We start from the raw sequence: 20,371 nt of genomic DNA on the forward strand, positions 1-20,371 counted from the left end.
CAGGTGAGTTGAGGCAGTATGACTGTGTTTTTGAGATTGGATAGTGGCCATGTCTTGGGTTGCTGCAGCAAAGGCCAAGCATAGATAATAGACGCTGAATGATCTCTTGCAGCTCTCTTGTAGCTCTCTTGCAAACCACTGGTTCTATAATAATTTTCTCAGTTTGAAGTCACCTATTTGACCTGGAGCTGAGATCCCAGCCCAATCACACTTAGAGTCATAGAGATGTGCAGCACAGAAATAGATGCTTTGGTTCGACTTGTCCAGGCCGACCAGATATCCTAACCTAACCTAGTCCTATTTGCCAGCACTTGGCCCATATTCCTCCAAACCCTTCCTAATCACATACCCATCCAGATGCCTTTTAAATGTTGTAATTGTACCAGCCTCCTCCACTTCCTCTGGCAGTTCGTTCCAGACATGCGCCACCCTTTGCATGAAGAAGTGTCCCTTTTGAATATTTCCCCCCTCACCCTAAACCTATGCCCTGTAGTTCTGGACACCTCCAACCTTGTTTATTTACCCTATCCATGCCCCTCATGATTTTATAAACTTCTACAGGTCACCCCTCAGCCTCCAACACTCCAGAGAATTAAACTATTATTCTGTAAACCATTGTTCTTCTGGCTTGTCTCCTGTCCTACAATCTTGATTAATGCAATTCAGCCGAACCTTCACTAAAAACAACACTGAAGAGGTTTTGCTGCTCCGTACATCTGCAGTAATTTCACCCAAACCTTTCCTACCCATCTCCTGAACAAAGCTTCTCTAAGCCATCACTCTGAAGTTTGCTGTCTTAATTGATTCCTAATATCCTGTTACCTTCAGTTTGAAGTTTACACATCGGTATTCAAATCTCACAGGTCTTGCCTTTCCCTGCCTTGAGTCTCAACTATGTGAGAAAATGAGGTCTTCAGATGCTGGAGATCAGAGATGGAAATGTGTTGCTGGAGAAGCGCAGCAGGTCAGGCAGCATCTAGGGAACAGGAGAATCGACGTTTCGGGCATTAGCCCTTCTTCAGGAATGAGGAAAGTTTGTCCAGCAGGCTAAGATAAAAGATAGGGAGGAGGGACTTGGGGGAGGGGCGTCGGAAATGTGATAGGTGGAAAAAGGTCAAGGGGAGGGTGATAGGACAGATTGGGGTGGGGGCGGAGAGGTCGGGAAGAAGATTGCAGGTTAGGGAGGCGGTGCTGAATTTGATGGATTTGACTGAGACAGGCGGGGGGGAGGGGAAATGAGGAAACTGGTGAAATCCGAGTTCATCCCTTGTGGTTGGAGGGTTCCTAACCGGAAGATGAGGCGTTCTTCCTCCAACCATCGTTTCGCTGTGGTCTGACGATGGAGGAATCCAAAGACCTGCATATCCTTGGTGGAGTGGGAGGGGGAATTGAAATGTTGAGCTACAGGGTGGTTGGGTTGGTTGGTCCGGGTGTCCCAGAGGTGTTCTCTGAAACGCTCCGCAAGTAGCCGGCCTGTCAAGATGCCTCTTAAACATTGCTATTGTATCTGCATCTAATACCTCCCCTGGCAGTGAGTTCCAGCTAACTAACAGACTCTATATAAAAACAGCATATGCCTTGCATATCTCTTTTAAACTTTCCCCCTCTCATTTTGAACTTATGTCCCCTAGAGGTTGACATTCTATGCTTTGGAAAAGACTCTGACTATCTACCCTATCCATGCCTCTCATAATTTTATAGACTTCTAGTAGGTCACCCATCAGCTTCTGATGCTCGAGTGAAAACAATCTGAGTTTGTCTAACCTTTCCATACAGATAATACAATACAATCCACTCTCATCCAGTCTGGGCCCAGTGTTCTGAAACTCCCTCATACACCTTTTTAACTTTACTACGGTCTCCTCCAAGACAGTCACTCATTTTAAAAATCGTCACCTGGCCAAGGTTTTTAATATCTCCCTGATATGTCATCTTGTGGCTCAGTTTTCTGTCTCTCAACTTGGGTGGTTCAGAATGTTATTAGAAAATGGTTATCTAATCATTATCACACTGCCATTTTATACAAACTGGCTGCTTAGTTTCGTACATTACAATACTGGCTTCACTTCAACAGAATACATTGACAATAAGACAATACATTAGTCCAAGATTGTGTAAAACACTATATTGTAAGTTTGAAACAGAAGCAGAACTTGCTGGGAAAAAATCTCAGCAGGTCTGGTAATATTTGTGGAGAGAAAGCAGAGTTGAGGTTTTGGGTGCAGTGACCCTTCTTCAGAACACCCTTCAGCATTCTGAAGAAGACTCACTGGACCCAAAATCTTAACTCTGCTTTCTCTCCATAGATGTTCCCAAAGCAGCTGAGATTTTCAGCAATTTTATGTTTTTGTCTCTGATTTCCAGCATCAAAACTTTTTTAAATATTGAGTTATTGCCTACCAATTAAGTCTGCAACATACTCCTGCAAGATAATATTTCTCAGGCTTTTGAGAATCTTCATTTGCAAGTGGTGAAGATTATTTTAAAATACACCATCACTACAGTCACACTTCCAGCCTCCTGAATTTATGTAAACAGGTAGTTTATTCTTGAACTCTTCTGTAACTATATATTGAGGCAACCATTGTGTAGTCAACTCATTTTCTCAGTGTGATAATATGGCTATAACTACATATTGAGAAATTGAGAGCTTAGTCAAAAGGAAAGGGAGGCATACATAAGGTTTAGGAAACTGAAGACAGAGCCCTGACACATAGAAAGATAGCAGGAAAGAACTCCAAACAAGGACTTAGAGGCCTGAAAGGAGCCATGAAATGTCTTTAGCAAACAATTAAGGAAAAACCCAAAGAGATTTTATATGCAATATAAAGATCAAGAGGCTAGCTAGGGAAATAATAGGTCCCCTCTAAGGTAAAGGAAGGAATTAATGCATGGAGCCAGAGGAAGTGGATGAGCTCCTTAATAAATACTTTGCATTGGTATTCACATGGTGGATGGCGAGTCTTGGAAGGAGTATGTTGTCATATACAGACGCATGTCAATATAGCAAAAGGATGTGGTGTTGGGTGTTTCAAAAATCACTAAGATAGGTAATCCCCAGGACCTGATGGGATCTATCCAAAGTGCTGAGGGAGGCAGGTGAGGAAATTCCTGAGCCTTGTATGCAGTCTTTGTATCCTCTTTAGTCATAGGCATGGTCCAAGAGGACTGGAGAATAATCAATTTTTGTTCCTTGTTTAAGAAGGACAACAGGAATCATCCAGGAAACTACAGGCAAGTGAACCTTATGACAGTAGGGAAATTACTGGAAAAAATTCTTATGGAAAGTATTTGCTCACATTTGGGAAAAATATGGACTTATTAGTCATAGGTATCATGGCTTTGTGTGGGGAAGGCAGTGTCTCCTGAGCTTGATTGAGGTTTTGGAGAAAGTGACGCATTCCTGAAGAAGGGCACATGCCCGAAACGTCGATTCTCCAGCTCCTTGAATGCTGCCTGACCTGCGCTTTTCCAGCAACACATTTTCAGTTCTGATCTCGAGCATCTGCAGTCCTCACTTTCTCTTTTTTGGAGGAAGTGACAAAGGTGATTGAGGGTAGGGCAGTGGATATTGTCTATATGGACTTTAGGTAAAAACAATGACTGCAGATGCTGGAAACCAGATTCTGGATCAGTGGTGCTGGAAGAGCACAGCAATTCAGGCAGCATCCGAAGACAGGATGCTGCCTGAATTGCTGTGCTCTTCCAGCACCACTGATCCAGAGTATATGGACTTTAGCAAGGCCTTTAATAAGGTTCCTCAAGGCAGGCACATACACAAGGTGAAGTTACATGGGATCTGTGGTGACATGGTAAGATGGATTAGTCATAGAGTAGCGGTGCAAGGCTGTTTTTCTGATAGGAGCTCTGTGATCAGTGATGTTCTGCAGGGATCAATGCTGGAGTTGCTGTTGTTGGTGATTATATTAAGGAGAATGTAGGTGGCCGGGTTAGTAAATTTTCAGATAACACAGATTGGAGGAGTTGTGCATAGTGAGAATTGCTGGAGGATACAGCAGGATATAGATAGGGTGGAGACTTGGACGGAGAAGTAGCAGATAGAGTTTAATCTCGATCAATACAAGGTGATGCATTTTAGAAGATCTAATGCAGGAGGAAAGTATAGACTAAATGGCAAAACCCTTAGTAGCATTAACATACACAGGGATCTGGGTGTACAGGTCCACAGTTCCCTGAAAGAGGCAAGTGGCTAAGGTGATCAAGAATGCCTATGGCATGCTTGCCTTCATCAGTTGGGGCATAGAGTATAAAAAAATTGCCAAGTCATGTTGCAGCTGTATCAAACTCTAGTTAGGCCACATTTGGTTGCGATGGTACCAGAAGGATTAGAGGCTTTGGAGAGGGTATCGAAACTGTTTACCAGGATGTTGCCTCATTTGGAGGTTTTACTTATGAGGAGAGATTGGATAAATGTGGTTTGTTTAGTCTAGAACATTGGAGGATGAGGAGGCGACCTGAGTTTACAAAATTAAGAGGCATGGATAAAATGGATTGTTGGAGTCTTTTTTTCCCAGGGTAGAAATGTCAAATACTATTAGTCATAGGTTTCAGGTTAAAAGGGGAAAATTTAAAGGAGATGAGGTAAATTCCTTACACAGAGGGTGGTAGGTGCCTGAAATGCACGGCCAGAAGAGGTGGTGGATACAATAGCAACATTTAAGAGGCATCTTGACAGGTATATGTATAGGCAGGGAATAGATGGATACAGACAGCATAGAGCCAAAAGGTTTTTAGTTTAGAAAGGCTTCATCTGTTGGTGCAGTCCTGGTGGGCTGCAGGACCTGTTCCTGCCATGTACTTCCTTTGTTCAGTGTGGCCTTTGCCATTCTCTTTACTCACTTTTACCCACATTTCCTGTGTTCTGACTAGCTGCATTTCAAAAAGTCTTAATGGCTGCAAAGTGCTTTGGACCATTGTAATTATTTTACAGTTAGTCTATGGAATATGAGCGCTGTTAGCTGAGACAGCATTTATTCCCTTTCCTTGGTGGATCTTGAGATAGCGGTCATGCCTTGAAGTCCATGGGCAGTGCTACTAGGTTAACAGCTCCAGGATTTTGACCTGAAGGAATGGTCCTCTTTCAAAGTCAGGCTGAAAGATTTCCTCTGCAAAGTGGAAGGTTATGGTGGTTGGTTTCCAAAAGAGTGCAGGGTTTTTAATAGAAAGCAGGGATGCTGTAATTGCCATCAGACAGTATTGGAATGGGGGATGGTGAAATGGTAATTTACTGTTAACAAGTAGGGTTTTTTTGTAGCTTGAAGGTGCTAGTGGTATTTGACAGCCTAAGAAAAAATGTAAATATAGCATACTTCCAGTTCCCTGCAACTATTATTGACAGGATGCAGAGCTGGGCTGAGAAAAATGTGAAGTGATTCATTCTGGAAGGTCAAATTTGAATGCTGATTACAGGGTTAAAGGCAGGATTCTTGACAATGTGAAGGAACAGAGCAGTTTTAGGGTCCATGACCATAGATCCCTCAAAGTTGCCTCCCAAGTTGATAGGTTTGTCAAGAAGGCATATGGTGTGTTGGCTTTCATTTGCAGGGATATTGAGTTTGAGACGTGAGGTTATGCTGCAGCTCTGTAAATCCCTGGATTGACCAAAACTTGGAATATTGTGTTCAGTTGTGGTCGCCTCATTATAGAAAGGAAGCTTTAGAGAGTGTGCAGAGGAGATTTACCAGGCCCCTGCCTGGTCTGAGGGCATGCCTTAAGAAAGGTTGAGGGAGCTAGAGCTTTTCTCATTGGAGCAAAGAAGGATGAGATGTCAGTATTCACACTGGAAAAAGACAAAGTTGTTGAGGAGAATACTGAGAAACCGGCTACTAGAACAGATGGGATTGAGGTTCACAAGGAGGTGGTGTTAGAAAGTTTGGAAACTGTGAAAGTAGACCAATCCCCTGGGCTGGATGGGTTTTATCCTAGGATTCTCCGGGAAACCAGAGAGGATATTTCCGAGCCTTTGGCTTTGATCTTTGTCGTCATTGTCGACAGGAATAGTGCCAGAAGACTGGAGGATAGCAAATGTTGTCCCCTTGTTCGAGAAGGGGAGTACAGACAACCCTGGAAGTTATAGGCCAATGAGCCTTACTTCGGTTGTGGATAAAGTGTTGGAAAAGGTTATAAGAGATGGGATTTATGCTGATAGGAATAAGTTGGTTAGAGATAATGAGCATGATTTGTGAAGGGTAGGTTGTGCCTCACAAACCTTTATTGACTGCTTAGAGAAGGTGACCGAACACATAGATGAGGGTAAAGCCATTGATGTAGTGTATATGGACTTTTAGTAAGGTGTCTGATAAGAGCTGCTCTTCTTCCCCCCCCCCCCCCTGCCGTGTGCATGCACGCATACAGCTACTGCACAAAATACACAGGAAATGTTCATCCTGGAGTTCAGTTACTTATGGGGTACCACAAGGATCTGTTTTGGGTCCACTCTTTGTCGTTTTTATAAATGACCTGGATGAGGGCGTAGAAGGATGTGTTAATAAATTTGCAGACGACACTAAGGTTGGTAGGGTCGTGGATAGTGCCAAAGGATATTGCAGGTTACATCAGAACGTAGGTAAGTTGCAGAGTTGGGCTGAGAGGTGGCAAATGGATTTAATGCAGAAAAGTGAGGTGATTCACTTTGGAAGGAGTAACAGGAATGCAGAGTACTGGGCGAGTACCAAGATTCTTGTTAGTGTAGATGAAGCAGAGAGATCTGTGTCTGTGTACATAGATCTTTAAAAGTTGCCACCCAGGTTGATAGGGTTGTTATGAAGGCATACAATGTGTTAGCTTTTATTGGTAGAGGGATTGAGTTTTGGAACCATGAGGTCATGCTGCAGCTGTACAAAACTCTGGTGTGGCCACATTTGGAGTATAAGCTTTGGAAAGGATCTAGAGGAGATTTACTAGAATGTTGCCTGGTGTGGAGGGAAAATCTTACTAGGAAGGGCTGAGGGACTTGACTGTTTTTGTTAGAGAGAAGGTTGACAGATTACTTAATTGAATCCTCTGATTATCTTACATTTCTCAATCGGGTGGACAGTGGGAGCCTATTTCCTAGAATGGTGATGGCTAGCACGAGGGACATAGCTTTAAATTGAGGGGTGACAGATATAGGACAGATGTCAGAGGTAGTTTCTTTACTCGGGTGTGAAACACACTGCCTGCAACAGTTGCAGAGTCACCAACTTTGCAGGCGTTTAAATGGTCATTGGATAGGCGTATGGACGAGAATGGAATAGGATCGGTTAGATGAGCTTCAGATTGGTTCCACAGGTTGGCACAACATCCGGCGCCGAAGGGCCTGTGCTGTTCTATTGTTCTACCTAGCAGCAATGAAAAATACCTTTCAAGTCCATTCAGAAATTCCAGCGATCATTTGTGGTCTCAGACCAAGGTCCAATTGGTCAGTCTTCTCTAAGTTACCTGATCTAATCGTGGGTGATAATTATTGGTGATGGTGGGAGCACTGCAGTCAGCCCCCTGACAATGGTTGGGCAAGGGCACCCCTCCTTCCTATAATCCTCTTCCCCACAGACTAGTACTCATCCCTGCCCCCATCTGATATCAGGTTATGAAAGTCAGCTCCCTCTCGGCTCAGGTAGGGGAGAAGAGCCATTTGCCTTAGATGTTACAAGCTAGTGAAATGCATGGTATAATCTCGAGTGAGATTTGGTGCTTTTTGTGGGTGGAGTTGAGAACACTGGACTGGTGGAGGTTGAAGTTGAGAGTGTGGTGCTAGAAAGGTGCAGCAGGTCAGGCAGCATCTGAAGAGCAGGAAAATCGATATTTCTGGCAAAAGCCATGATGAAGGGCTTTTGCCCGAAACGTCGATTTTCCTGCTCCTCGGATGCTGTCTGACGTGCTGTGCTTTTCCAGCACCACACTCAACTTCAATCTCCAGCATCTGCAGTCCTCGCTTTCGCCAGGTGGAGATTGAGGAATATTTTTCTTCCTTTTTCAGCTTGGTTTTAAAGTGCACATGCTTGTTCAGATCCCTCCATGATTATGCCCTCTTAAAGGAATGTGTAACCTCTTCAATGCTCCCTCTCCCTCAAACTCTGCATCTCTGAAGTCTCTGCTACACCTGCAATACTGGCCCTTTGCATTTCCCAGCCTACTTACTTCCGTTGTTAGTAACTGGAATGTTAGCTGCTTAGGGCTCCTTGTGCTAGAATTCCCTAACCCTGTTCACTTCGCTTCCTGTTTTCTGCTTTAAAGATATTCAGAACCTCCTTTTCAGATGCTGCCACTTTGTGCTCTGTCCCCTCATGTGGCTCAGAATGTAATTATTTTCATTTTGCACCACGCCTGGGAAAAATTTTAGGATGTTTTGCTCTGCTCATGGTCAAGTGAAAAATGCAGATTATTGAATACTCCTCAATGTGCTGGGGGTTTCAGCTCCATTGGTGCTGATACCTCATCCAAAAGACCACACCTCAGCTTTGATCCAAGGCAGTGAGTTTTGTTGTCCTTGTGGGCCAAATTGATGATGCTGGATTGGTTACTCCTATGAATGACCAAAAGCTAATGTCTGAATGTATACCTCTGCATTTTTGGCAGGAGTCACTGGTTTGTTATTGGGAAAGCTGGAAATTACTTAAGCTTTACTACCCAATTCAATGCACTGTGGCAGATTGGAGCAGCATCTGCTGATGCCCTCTTAGAGATGAGGTAGCACAGCACAGTCAAGACATGCGGGCTGGCTGATCTTTTGTCTACTGCAGTTGCTTCATTGACAAACTCCTTGATCCATTCATGAAGTGGTACAACCTCTCCTAAGCGTGCTACGTTGAGGTGCTTCAGTGAAACACTACACCCAACAAAATGTAAATATCAGAGTTTTTAAAGTTTGTTGAGAAAGCATACTGAAAGTGCAGGCTCATGGGCATGAGTGAGGATGATGAGGTTTGTTACAACTATCTGCTGTTATAGAGGCTCTACCCTTCTATAATTTGTGGACTCCTTTGCACTGACATTGGACTTGGATTGAGACAGTTATGGCTAGATTTTCTCTTATTTTCAAATTGTCAAATGATTGTCATGTTCATATCCTGTGTTTTTCCCACCGACTAAGAGACAGGAGGCCGATCAGTCCCTCAAGCCATTCAATTTATCTGTATCTTAATAGCCAATCCTTGTCTAATTAAAAAACATTGATCTTCCCACCCCTGCTGCATGTCATTTTTTTCTGGTGGTGATGGAGGGGGAAAGAGGCACTGATCCACTCTATCAATTGCTCCTGATCCACTCTATCAAATCTCTTAATCATCTTAAAACACCTCAATTAGATAGCCCCTTAATCTTTATTACTCCAGAAAGCACAAGCCTAATCTATGTGACCTTTTCTAATTCAACCATGTTAGTCTGTTACCACTTGGGTAAGTGTGCCACACTCCCTTCAGACTTGATTTAGCTTTTGAGATATGGTATACAGACTGGGCCCAGCAGTCCAGGTGGAACTGAAGCAGAATATTAAATAACTCTCACTCCTTAGTAATTTCTTTAAGGAGTAGGCAGACGGTCATCTTTATTGGCCTCATTAGTTGAGCTTGTCCACACTGAGATTTGTGTATGAAACCCACTGCAGTCTGTTCTTCTGTAACACGATAGTAGTGTTCCTGTGTGACCCTGTGCTACACAAAAAAGTCACACAATATAAATAAGTGTTGGCAATCTATAACACGTTATAACCAAAACACGTTTTACAAATGTGCGTTTTACAAACAGCGTTCCCAATTTGCCAGTCGAGTTGGTCTTTTATTAACAAAAAACTCAATATAGCAGATCTGACTGTGTATTTGATATCTTACTGTAGGATGTGTAATTAAACAATGATACAAGAATGAAGACCAATGTTTCACCACACATTCCCCATCTCCCCTCCTTCATTCGTCATGATTACTCTTTCCTTCTTCGTTATTATTTTTTTGCCTTTATCAAAGAACACAGGTTAAGAACCCATACTGAGTGGGGTCTTGCTGTTCACAAATTGACTGCTGTATTTCATAGGAAATGTAATCGATGTTATATCCTAACAGCACTGTGGATGTAGCCATGCAATGGTTCAAGAGGGTAACTCGCCGCCACCACCTTGTCAAGGGCAATTAATGCTGACTTTGTCAACAGCACCTACATCCCATGAACAAATTTAAAAATGTGGAAGTTCAAGTGTTACATTATGCAAGTCTTGACCTTGTTAGATTGTATCCTTGCAACTTGAACAAGTGAGAGATGGTGAGCAGTGAGTTAGTTTGGTGAGAACTGGTTCGCATGCTGCTCTTGGACATTGTACCTTTTTTCCATTCCTTCAAGGGATAATGAGCTTAGTGTTTACTACTTGTATCGCACAGTTAATTGTCCTGGTATGCGGTCTGCAGGTGTATTTAACCATTAACAATGTCGGGACATTCTGTTCGACAACCTGTTAAGCAAATACACTTTACAAATACCATTGTCCATGTTAGAGAAAAAATAGAGATGGAAGAAGCTGGAAAAAAAACTTAACAATGGTGCTACTGGAATTGAGATGTAAATACCTCAAAAGGTTTGATTCTCCTTTTCTCGAGAAAGGAGAAGGTTGAGGGAAAACTTGACTGAATCACAGAATTGTTGAAATACTAAAGGAGGCCATTCAGCCCATTGTCTGCATCACCTCTCCAAATCAGCAATTCTGAATGCTGTTCTCCTGCTTTGCCCCCATAACCTCAGTGTTCCTTTTCAGGTAACAGTCAAATGCATTCCACCCCTTAACAACTTGCTGTGTGGAAAGGGTTTTCTTTGTCACTTCTGCTTTTATTACTTCCTTTCAATCTCTGCCTTCTTGTTTGTGATCCTTTTACAAGTGGAAGCGGTCTCCCCATATGTGCTATCTGGATCCCATGTGATTTTGAACCTCTATCAACTTGTGAGCCTTCCCTTCTCCAAGGAAAGCATTCCAAAATTCTTCAACCTGTCTTCATTACTGAAGTTCCTCATCCCATCAACCCTCTTTTGAATATTTATGTTTGCATTCTTTCCAAAAGCTTTGACAGGGGTTAAGAGTGGTGAGAGATGTGTTGTTGGTGGTATTTCTGTAGAGATGTCTTTCAGTTAGGAGGGGGTCAAAAATCAAAGATGGTCACTATTGAATCAGAGAGAAGGTTAGAGAAACTACTTTACACAGACTGTGATCTTGCCATAGTCTGGAAATGGATTTAAAAGGAAGTTCGGTAAGCATTTGAGGGTACAAGGATTAGAAGGCTGGTGCTTATAACATGGGTCAAAGTAAGATCCATGTGAACATAAATGTTTGTACAAACCATTTAGCCTAAACGGTCTGTTTCTGTGCTGCAAATGCTATGTTACATTTTCCTGGCATTTTGTAAGTGACTAGTCACAGACATTCTTTGGTCAGTTTGATTATGTTCCAAATTGAGTTGGCAGGAGCTGAAAAGTGAAACTGAACTATGTACACGACAGCTGTTTTGAGCATTCCAGTTTTTTTATTGTCTGTGACTGAGACCTGGAGATCCAGCTGTCTCTGCTCGCTTGTTTTGTTTAATGGTGACTTTTTAAAAATAGAAACATCTTTGCTAACTTAAGACACCATTGGAAAATCTGTATTACTTTTGCAAAGTTTTTTTGTCAAAGAAAAATCCCTTTGAACAGAAATTATTTGCTGTAGGCTAGCCAGTGAAATCAAATCCATGCTTTGTGAAGCTGTGCAATTTTTGTTCTCCTTACCTACACAACCATTCTGCAAAAAATACCCCACAATTGATGTTTTCTTTATATTCTGTAAAATGCTGGAACTGATCAGCAGCCCTCATCAGCATTTAGAGTCATAGAGATGTACAGCAGGGAAACAGACCCTTCAGTCCAACCCGTCCATGCCGATCAGATATCCCAACCCAAACTAGTCCCACCTGCCAGCACCCGGCCCATAGCTCTCTAAACCCTTCCTATACATTTACCCATCCAGGTGCCTTTTTAAATGTTGCAATCATACTAGCCTCCACCACTTCCTCTGACAGTTCTTCCATTCCCGTACCACCCTTTGCAAGGAAAAGTTACCCCTTAGATCTCTTCTATATCTTTCCCCTATACCCTAAACCTATGCCCTCTAGTTCTGGACTCCCCAACCCCAGGGAAGAGACTTTGTCTGTTTATCCTATCCATGCCCCTCATGACTTTATAAGGTCACCCCTCAGCCTCCACGCTCCAGGGAAAACAGCCCCAGCCTGTTCAGCCTCTCCCTATAGCTCAATTCCTCCAACCCTGGCAACATTTTTGTAAATCTTTTCTGAATCCTTTCAAGTTTCACAACATCCTTCCGATAGGAAGGAGACCAGAATTGCACGCAATATTCAAACAGTGACCTAACCAATGTCCTGTACAGCCGCACAGGACCTCTCAACTCTGTACTCAATACTCTGACCAATAAAGGAAAGCATACCAAATGCTGCCTTCACTATCCTATCTACCTGCCACTCTATTTTCAAGGAGTTATGAACCTGCATTCCAAGGTCTCTTTGTTCAGCAACACTCCCTAGGACCTTACCATTAAGTGTATAAGTCCTGCTAAGATTTGTTTTCCCAAAATGCATCACCTCACATTTATCTGAATTAAACTCCATCTGTCACTACTTAGTTTGAAAGATCTCCCTTCTTGACTTCAGTCAGCATCAGAAGATCTCCAAATATTGATCTCCAAATATTGATCTCCTCCTCCTTCTGTCATCCTAACAAAAACAAGCAACCAAAATTAAGTTTGGAACAGGATAGGGGTGTACAACTTTGCTAGTGAAAGGGCAAACTTAGATTTCAAGATGCACAGCAATATAATACACCTTTTAACTATCCCTGAAGTGAACCCAGCAAGCGAAGGTTCATTACCACCTTCCAAACCCATGACTTCCAACATTGAGAAGGACAAGGGCAACAGATACTGGGAACACTACCCTTTCCAAGTTTGTACCCCATCCCCAAAATACTCACCATCCCTTCAGTGTCACAGACCCATAGCGATGTACAGCATGGAAATAGACCCTTTGGTCCAATTTGTCAATGCTGACCAAATATCCTAAGTAAACCTAGTTCCCTTTGCCAGCATCTGGCCCATATCCCCCTCAACCCTTCCAGTCCATGTACCTTTCCAGATGCCTTTTAAATGTTGTAATTTTACCAGCGTCCACCACTTCCTTTGGCAGCTCATTGCATACACGCACCACCCTCTGCGTCAAAAACTTGCCTCTTAGGACCCTTTTAAAATCTTTCGCCTCTCACCCTAAACCTATGCCCTCTGGTTTTGGACTCCCCCACCCCAGGGAAAAGATCTTGTCTATCTTTCCCATCCATGCCCCTTCAAATCCTGGAATACCCTCTGTAATGACATGGAGTTTACCTTCTTCAATTCAGTTCAGAAAGCAGTTTAGTGCCCCCCTTCTCAAAGGCAACTCCAGATGGGCAATAAATGTTGACCTAGCAGTGATGCCCACATCCTATGAAGGATTTTTGTTTTAAAGTCACTCCATTGCATGTGTGGATGTGCCATCCTCATTGTTTATTCTCCCACGGGATGTGGGTGTCACTGTAGGCTGGCATTTATTGCTCATCGTTAATTGCTTCTGGGAAGTTGGTGGTGAGCTGAGTAAAACAGCTGCCTCTTCCAGCACTAGATATGGAGTTCCAGGATTTTGGTTCAGTCACTATCTCGTGTTGCACACTGTTACTTTCAGTTCATTTGTGATATTTCTTATGGTTCTGTTGTTTTCAGTTCCAGATGTCTTTATTTTAAAATTTGTCTCTCTTTTCTCCCCCCACCCCCCACCCTGATAAACTGAGAGATCGTTGCAGAAATTTAGAGAAAATGTTCCTCAGTCATCAGTGAATATGAACTCCATGTTCCCTTGAAAGCATCGAGACTGAGCAAATCTGACCTTTTTCTGATTTCAGGTCCTGCTGCTGCAAATGAAGGAGTGCTGGCAAACTTCTTTAACAGTTTATTGAGTAAAAAGACAGGTTCTCCTGGGAGTCCTGGAGCTGGAGGAGTACAGAATACAGCCAAAAAGTCAGGTAAGCCCTTATCACCAGTTAGAACCAGCAGGGTTGGAAATGGCTCATTCAGTCGCAATGTTATCACTAAGATTCCTCAGATATTCCAAGGAACTAGAGGTTTTGGTGAAGGACGTTTTCATGGAAAGCGCTCACCAGGGTTGGAAACATCATACAATTGAGTAGTGAATTCAGGCTGACCTCTGAACCATGAGACCAGAAAGGTTCCATATTTAATGCTTCACTCATCCCAAGCTAATTGATCACTGAGTGTAGTAATAGCTAGCTGAGATCTTCCATGATTTATATATCATATCCATAGGTATTTAAAGTTTTTGTGAAGATCTGTATCTTGGGAGCTGGTTGGATTTGTTGTTAGTCTGTTCGCTGAGCTGGTAGGTATGTTGGCAGACATTTTGTCCCCTCTTGAGGTGACATCATGAGTGCTGTGTTGCCTCCTGTGAAGTGCTGCTGTACTGTTCCACTTTGAATTGTTGTTGTTCTGTTTGAGCTGGTTCTGGTTTTCCATTGCAGCAGTTTGTATCTTGGGTCCAGGTTAAGGTGTTTGTTGATGGAGTCCGACGGCAAGCACCATGCTTTCCAGAATTCTCTTGCTGTTCTTTGTTTGGCCTGTCGTAGTTTTGGTAAGTTGTCCCAGTCAAACACATGGTTGTTGTCCGTGTGTATGGATGCCGCTAGAATGGAAAACTGGAACCGGCTCCAACCGGAAACATCTCACACAGAGCCAAGTAAATTCAAAGTGGAACAGTACAGCAGCGCTTCACAGGGGGCAACACAGCACTCATGGTGTCACCTAGAAAGGGGATGAAATGTCTGCCAACAAACTTACTGGCTCGGTGAACAGACCAACAACGCATTTATGAACCATAGAATCGGTGTGGTGTAGAAAGAGACCATTCAGTCCATTGTGCTTATGCTAGCTTTCTGCAAGAGCAACTCACTTAGTTCCACTGCTGTTCTTTATCATCATTGATCTGCAATTGTTTCTCTTTCAATAATCAATTATCCCGTTGAAACCTTCTATTCAGTCAGTGCATTCCAGATCCTAACTGCTTTCTGTTGAACTCTTGCTTTTTTCATGTTAGTGTTGCCCCTGACTGGAGTTTTTTGCTGTTAATTCTATGTTTGCAGCAGGAGTTGTTGTGCATGCATGTCCAGCTGTTGGGTGGGTATCTGAGGAATCATGGGAAATGGCCCCCGTGGGAAATGATCACTTGTAAGAGATACTGAAGGTTGACCGATCTCAGTTTGAATCACGTCAACACAGAATGAGTATGAGTTATTTAATCTAGAAAGCTGGATGGAAGAAGGAAGGAACTGAAGCCAGTCTTTGCACAATCTTATTAATCTTTATTTGCAGAAATACTCATTATAAATATGCACCACCTCACTTCACTGCCCAAAGTTAGATCCTTGTCTTGGAATTAATGCATTCCCAGTTAGTGCCCTCTACCATGTGCAATTCAATGCAATTTTTATATCCCAAAGCCCTCTAGCACCTCAGCAACCAAACTCCATCCCAACAATCCAAAACTGCTCCCATTCAACCATCAGGCCCTAGCTGCAGCATACCCAAGCTCAACAGATTTAATTGGTAACTAATGGGAAAGATGAGGCCTTCAGTAGTTTTGGACAGGAGTAAGGTAATTCCTGTCTGCAGACAGAATGATGCAGATAGACTCCAACAATTATATTTATTGTCTCTCTGAAAATAAATAGTCATTGGAGTCTTTCCGATTAGTTGCCAATTAAATGTTGAATGGGAGCAATTTTGGATTATTGGGATCGAGTCCAGCTGCTGGGATATCACATGGTTTAGGGGATGTGTTGTTTCCAAAATTGTTTTTTGTTGTTGATGGGGAAAGTCAGATTAATTCCGTTGTCAGGGACTGTGCGCTCAGGAATTCCCAAAATCTTTGTGTCAGTCAGGCCATGACCAGCCAGTCAGTTCCCTTTGGAGTTGGTTGGAATTTCCTGAAATTCTTTGGAGCAGAGAGACTGGAGCTTCGGGCTGTATGAAAAGTAACCAGCTGCATTTACTAAAAGAATTCACTACAAGCTGGCCAAGAGGCGTTGTCCTGACACTTTATACTTGTACCTTCCAAATAATTTCACAGATTTTTGAAACCTCTACCCCATCCTGGGGATAGATAAGCAAAGAAAATAAGTCATGCTTTTATTTGTTAACCTTTCACAGCCTCTGTTATAGATTAGACCCTTAGCAGAACCCAGCAAGCAGACCTGTATTCTGTAGGTCTGGCTGGTGTGCTGTTGCAGCACATGGTCTCTTTCAAGTGAGGGTCATGAGTTCAACTGTGCAATCCAGAGATTATGCAAAAAAAATCAAGGCTAGCACTCAAGTATATTAGAGTGATTTCCACACTGTAAATGGTGTCACCTTTTGGATGAGAGATTGAAACCTGGGTCTTGTATTTGCCTCTCGTTGAGTTAGATCGCACTGTACTGTTTTGCAGTCCTGAAAGATTTCCCTGGAATCTTGGTTAAATATCAATCCTTCAACTAGCTTCATTTGGAGGAATTTAAAAATCTGTGACAGCTTGCTATGTGTAAATTGGCTTTTGCATTTTTTGACATTTCAAAGTACCTTGTTGCCTATAAAACACTTCTGGAACATTGAGATTGTAAAAGGTGCTGTATCAATGCAGTTCTTTTTGCTCTTTGCATGAACTTCAAGTCAGTTTGAGTCCATCTCCATATTTCTGCAGTTGAGTCTCTGTCTCTGTGTCATTCAGTGGATCATAATTGCACAAGGTGTTGATGCTGATTGGGTGCTGCTAACAAAAGATAAGCTCCATTCTTGCCCTGTCTCTTCGTTTTCTTCCTCCTAGTGCACATTCTCTTCCCTATTCACCACGTCCTCTGTGGTTCTCTCAATTTCCTGGTAATATCTGGAATATAATGTAGGAAAAGGTGGTGAATCAAGAATCCACAGTGACTTCCAAAAGGAAATTGTAAAGGACTAAGAAAAAATTACAGGAGAAAGAGCAGGGGAATGGAACTAATTGAATAGCGCCAGTATAATGGGCTGCCTGATTCTATACTGTAGACGAGGAGAAAGAACTGGAAAAGAGCTTGGTGGCAGAGTTTGCAAGCTTGCAGTTAGCCTGCTTTAACACAATATTTTGTGATCTTTAAATGGTCTTTTTCTCATTTTAATTTCCAGGACAAAAGCCGGTTTTAACAGATGTTCAAGCAGAGCTGGACAGGATGTCTCGAAAACCAGATTCTGTGGTCGCAACAAATAACTCTTCTGCAACAGAGAATGAAGCCTAAAAGCTGCAAGAGACACTGTATAATATAATATTTAAAAATAAAAGACCAAATTAGGCAATTGTATCATTCAAGAGAGGGCCAGCAGATGTCTAATGCGGCAGCCGCTATCAGTTTTAGTTTGGGGGTGGGGGGGAACATGAGGCATTAACTAAACTTTTAAAATGACTTGTGGCAGGATAGGTGTGTGCATTCCAGAAATGTAAATAGCCTCTGTCTGACAACTCCTTAAATCGAAAAATAATCGTTTTATCAAAGGTTGAGTGAATAAAATCTTGAGTAGACTGGCAAAGCGGTGTTTGTTACTGGGTTTTAAGAGAGTGGCTGGAAGGAGGTGAGGGGAGGAGGCAGGTGGTGATCAGTCATTGGACTGGCTTGCTTAGCTTACAATTCTTGGGCAGTGGGCTGTGACAAGATTTTGGAATCAGCGACTGAGATTGGTAGTAAATTCTGTACTCTTATTTCCCTTTTGCTCTTGACTGCTTGTAAGTGAGATGGGGAGCAGGGTCAGTGAGGCACACCAAGCAGTGCCAGTCAGTTTGTGACTGGCAGGTATTGGAATGAAGGAGCAAGCTGGTGCTTGAGGTGAGACTACTAACAGTGGCCGGTCGCAGGAGGAGAGGTAGTTTCATGCAAGAGGAGTTAGCATGAAGGAGATTGAATATTTAGACTCATTGGATGTACTGTTAATAATTGGAAGTTAGAAGTGTGAAACTGTTTATATTAAAGGAACTGTCCAAATTAATCAGGATTTGAGGGTGAGCAGGGAAATGACTTAAAATAATGAAATTATCGAAGATGATAGAGATTGTATCTTTGAATTTAAAAGGCTTTTAGGATGTTTAGAGGGCATTTTGAATCATTAGTTATTGAGGACATAGGGTGGAGAGAGAAACCTGCTGGAAACAAGTGCCTGACACATCACCATGCAGGTGTCATAGTAAGCGCCCAGCTCAAACATGCACTATAGCGTTAGCGGTCAGTCGCTTCATGGTGTTTTATTTTTATTAAAACTTAATTTAAAAGTTGTTTTATCCAGTAATGGAAAGTTTTTTTTTAGCTTTTATTTTTTTTCTGATAGCTCCTGCCTTCCTTGACTTGTGGTGAGTTAGGCCATGTTAAATGAAAAGGAACATTTCCCCCCGCCCCCATCCCCATCACATCCCTCCCACTAAAAGATGAATGAGAAAAACATCATTCCGTTGTTTAGCTGCAATTAATGAAATGGCACATTATTTCTGAGTGTAAACACTACTCAATGTAAAGTACCTTATTGCATTCTCCAGGGGATAACCACAAAATGGTATTGTGCAGACCTCTACTTCCTGTTGTACAAACTGTCCTAACTTGTGCTGAAATGGGAGTTTGGCTAGTCAGCATTTTCCCTATAACATTGCATATATATTATTAAAGCAGTAATATATTTACCATTGAAAGCTGGGCATCATTAGCTTGAGTATTTTCCAATAGCAAAATTGTTTTGTATAATTTTTTTATTTGTTTCTTTTGTTTTTTTGAGGCTCTTATCTGTATCATGTACTTATGGAGGGTGACCAGGGGCAACACTATTGTTCCTGGCTTCCTTTCACTGAGGAGAGCAAGGGGGATGTTTCCAGGTTTGGCTGGACAATTTACCTGACATTCAAAGTTGGTGTAACTTTGGAGGAACTGCACAATTGGTCCACTTTTATTTTCAATATTTTTATGATTTAACTGCTGGAACCAAACAAGCAAACTTTAAATGGCTTTGAAGAAAACAGAACAAAATGTTAATCCATATAACTGTTGTATAGAGGATGCTGAATGATTGATTGTTACACTAACCTTAAGAAACCAATTTAATGCTTAGTGGACTTTTTTCTGTTTGTCTCTTTCTGATCCATTCCCCTCCTCACATCCTTATCTGTTTGTACCTCTTCCATTCTGTGTGTTTTCTGCCTTCCTGAACACCCATGTTCCCTTCTTTATTTCTACCACTTGCATTTTTGTCTCTTTCAACTCTAGCTTTTTCAGTCTGGGCATCTCTTTCCAGTCTTCCACTTTGATCTCTCTCCTCCATATTCATCCTTTCCTGTTTCTTAACTTTTTGCATTTCTCCATCTTATCCCTCCTTTTTTTGGTTTGTTTTCTTTGTATTTCATTCCCACCTCCCTCTTTCAATCTGTGCCTCTCTCTTCATTTCTCTCTCCCTCTCTGTTTATCAGAGTTACAATACCATTAAAAGATGTTGTAATCTAAAGATCTGGTTTGATCATGTTTATTTTCAGTAACTGAAATATTTATGCTGCTTAACTTAAAGTTTGCACTTGAAATATTTTGCAGGAAGGAAACAAATTGGCATTTTAGAATCAAGTTTTAAATGAAAAATTATTTAACAAAATGAGTGCTTTTTTTCACCTTTTGATGAAAGTCGATATTTAATGGAGGGAGAGAGATTGGGGAGATATATATATATGTATAAAGTTCTCTGTTAACCCTATTAGGTTAAACATTTTTTGTACTGTGTTGGACTGAAATTGTAACATTTGAGAGGAGCGTTCTCATTTAGTTCATTGTATGGCTTTAACCTGATACCGTCATGTGGAATCTTGCTTTCTCTCTAGTGCTGACAAAGACAAAAATGTGTGTCTTCACGAACCGGCTTCAATAAATGTGAATCCAGACTTGCCGTCTGTTCTTGCTTATTGATCTGTAGATTTCTTGAAAATACTTTGAAGGCACTTTTTTTTTCCTGCATACACTGAGTGCCAGGATATGGTGTCCAGAGCCTGAATTCTGCTTGATTGGATGTTCTGTGGGCCTTGATCTGGCACTTCATCATTGGTTGCATGAGTACTGACTTTACTTTTTAACTTGCTGTTGTAGATCAGACAAGCTCGTGCTCACTGTCCTGGTCCATGCAGGATGAACAGGAATTTGGATTTGATGTTGGTGTTTCTATTTCAGAGATTAATAATTGTTGATGGTATCATTGGGAGCCAATTAGTGCCAGGAGCAGGTTAAGCTTCTT

At 42.0% G+C, this 20,371-nt stretch overlaps 1 protein-coding gene across 1 annotated transcript in view; it reads left to right on the top strand.

Annotated features, from left to right (window-relative positions):
• The window catches only part of dync1li2 (dynein, cytoplasmic 1, light intermediate chain 2), an 81,157-nt gene extending 61,133 nt beyond the window's left edge, over positions 1-20,024 (top strand). Inside the window, exons 12-13 of the mRNA XM_043706535.1 lie at positions 13,951-14,070; positions 17,255-20,024. Coding sequence (XP_043562470.1) covers positions 13,951-14,070; positions 17,255-17,364 — 230 coding nt within the window. The 3' untranslated portion in view covers positions 17,365-20,024. The remainder of the gene's footprint in view (positions 1-13,950; positions 14,071-17,254) is intronic.
• The last annotated feature ends 347 nt before the right edge of the window (positions 20,025-20,371 follow it).

This window comes from Chiloscyllium plagiosum, chromosome 17 (assembly GCF_004010195.1).
Source record: "Chiloscyllium plagiosum isolate BGI_BamShark_2017 chromosome 17, ASM401019v2, whole genome shotgun sequence".
NCBI classification, from domain to species: domain Eukaryota; kingdom Metazoa; phylum Chordata; class Chondrichthyes; order Orectolobiformes; family Hemiscylliidae; genus Chiloscyllium; species Chiloscyllium plagiosum.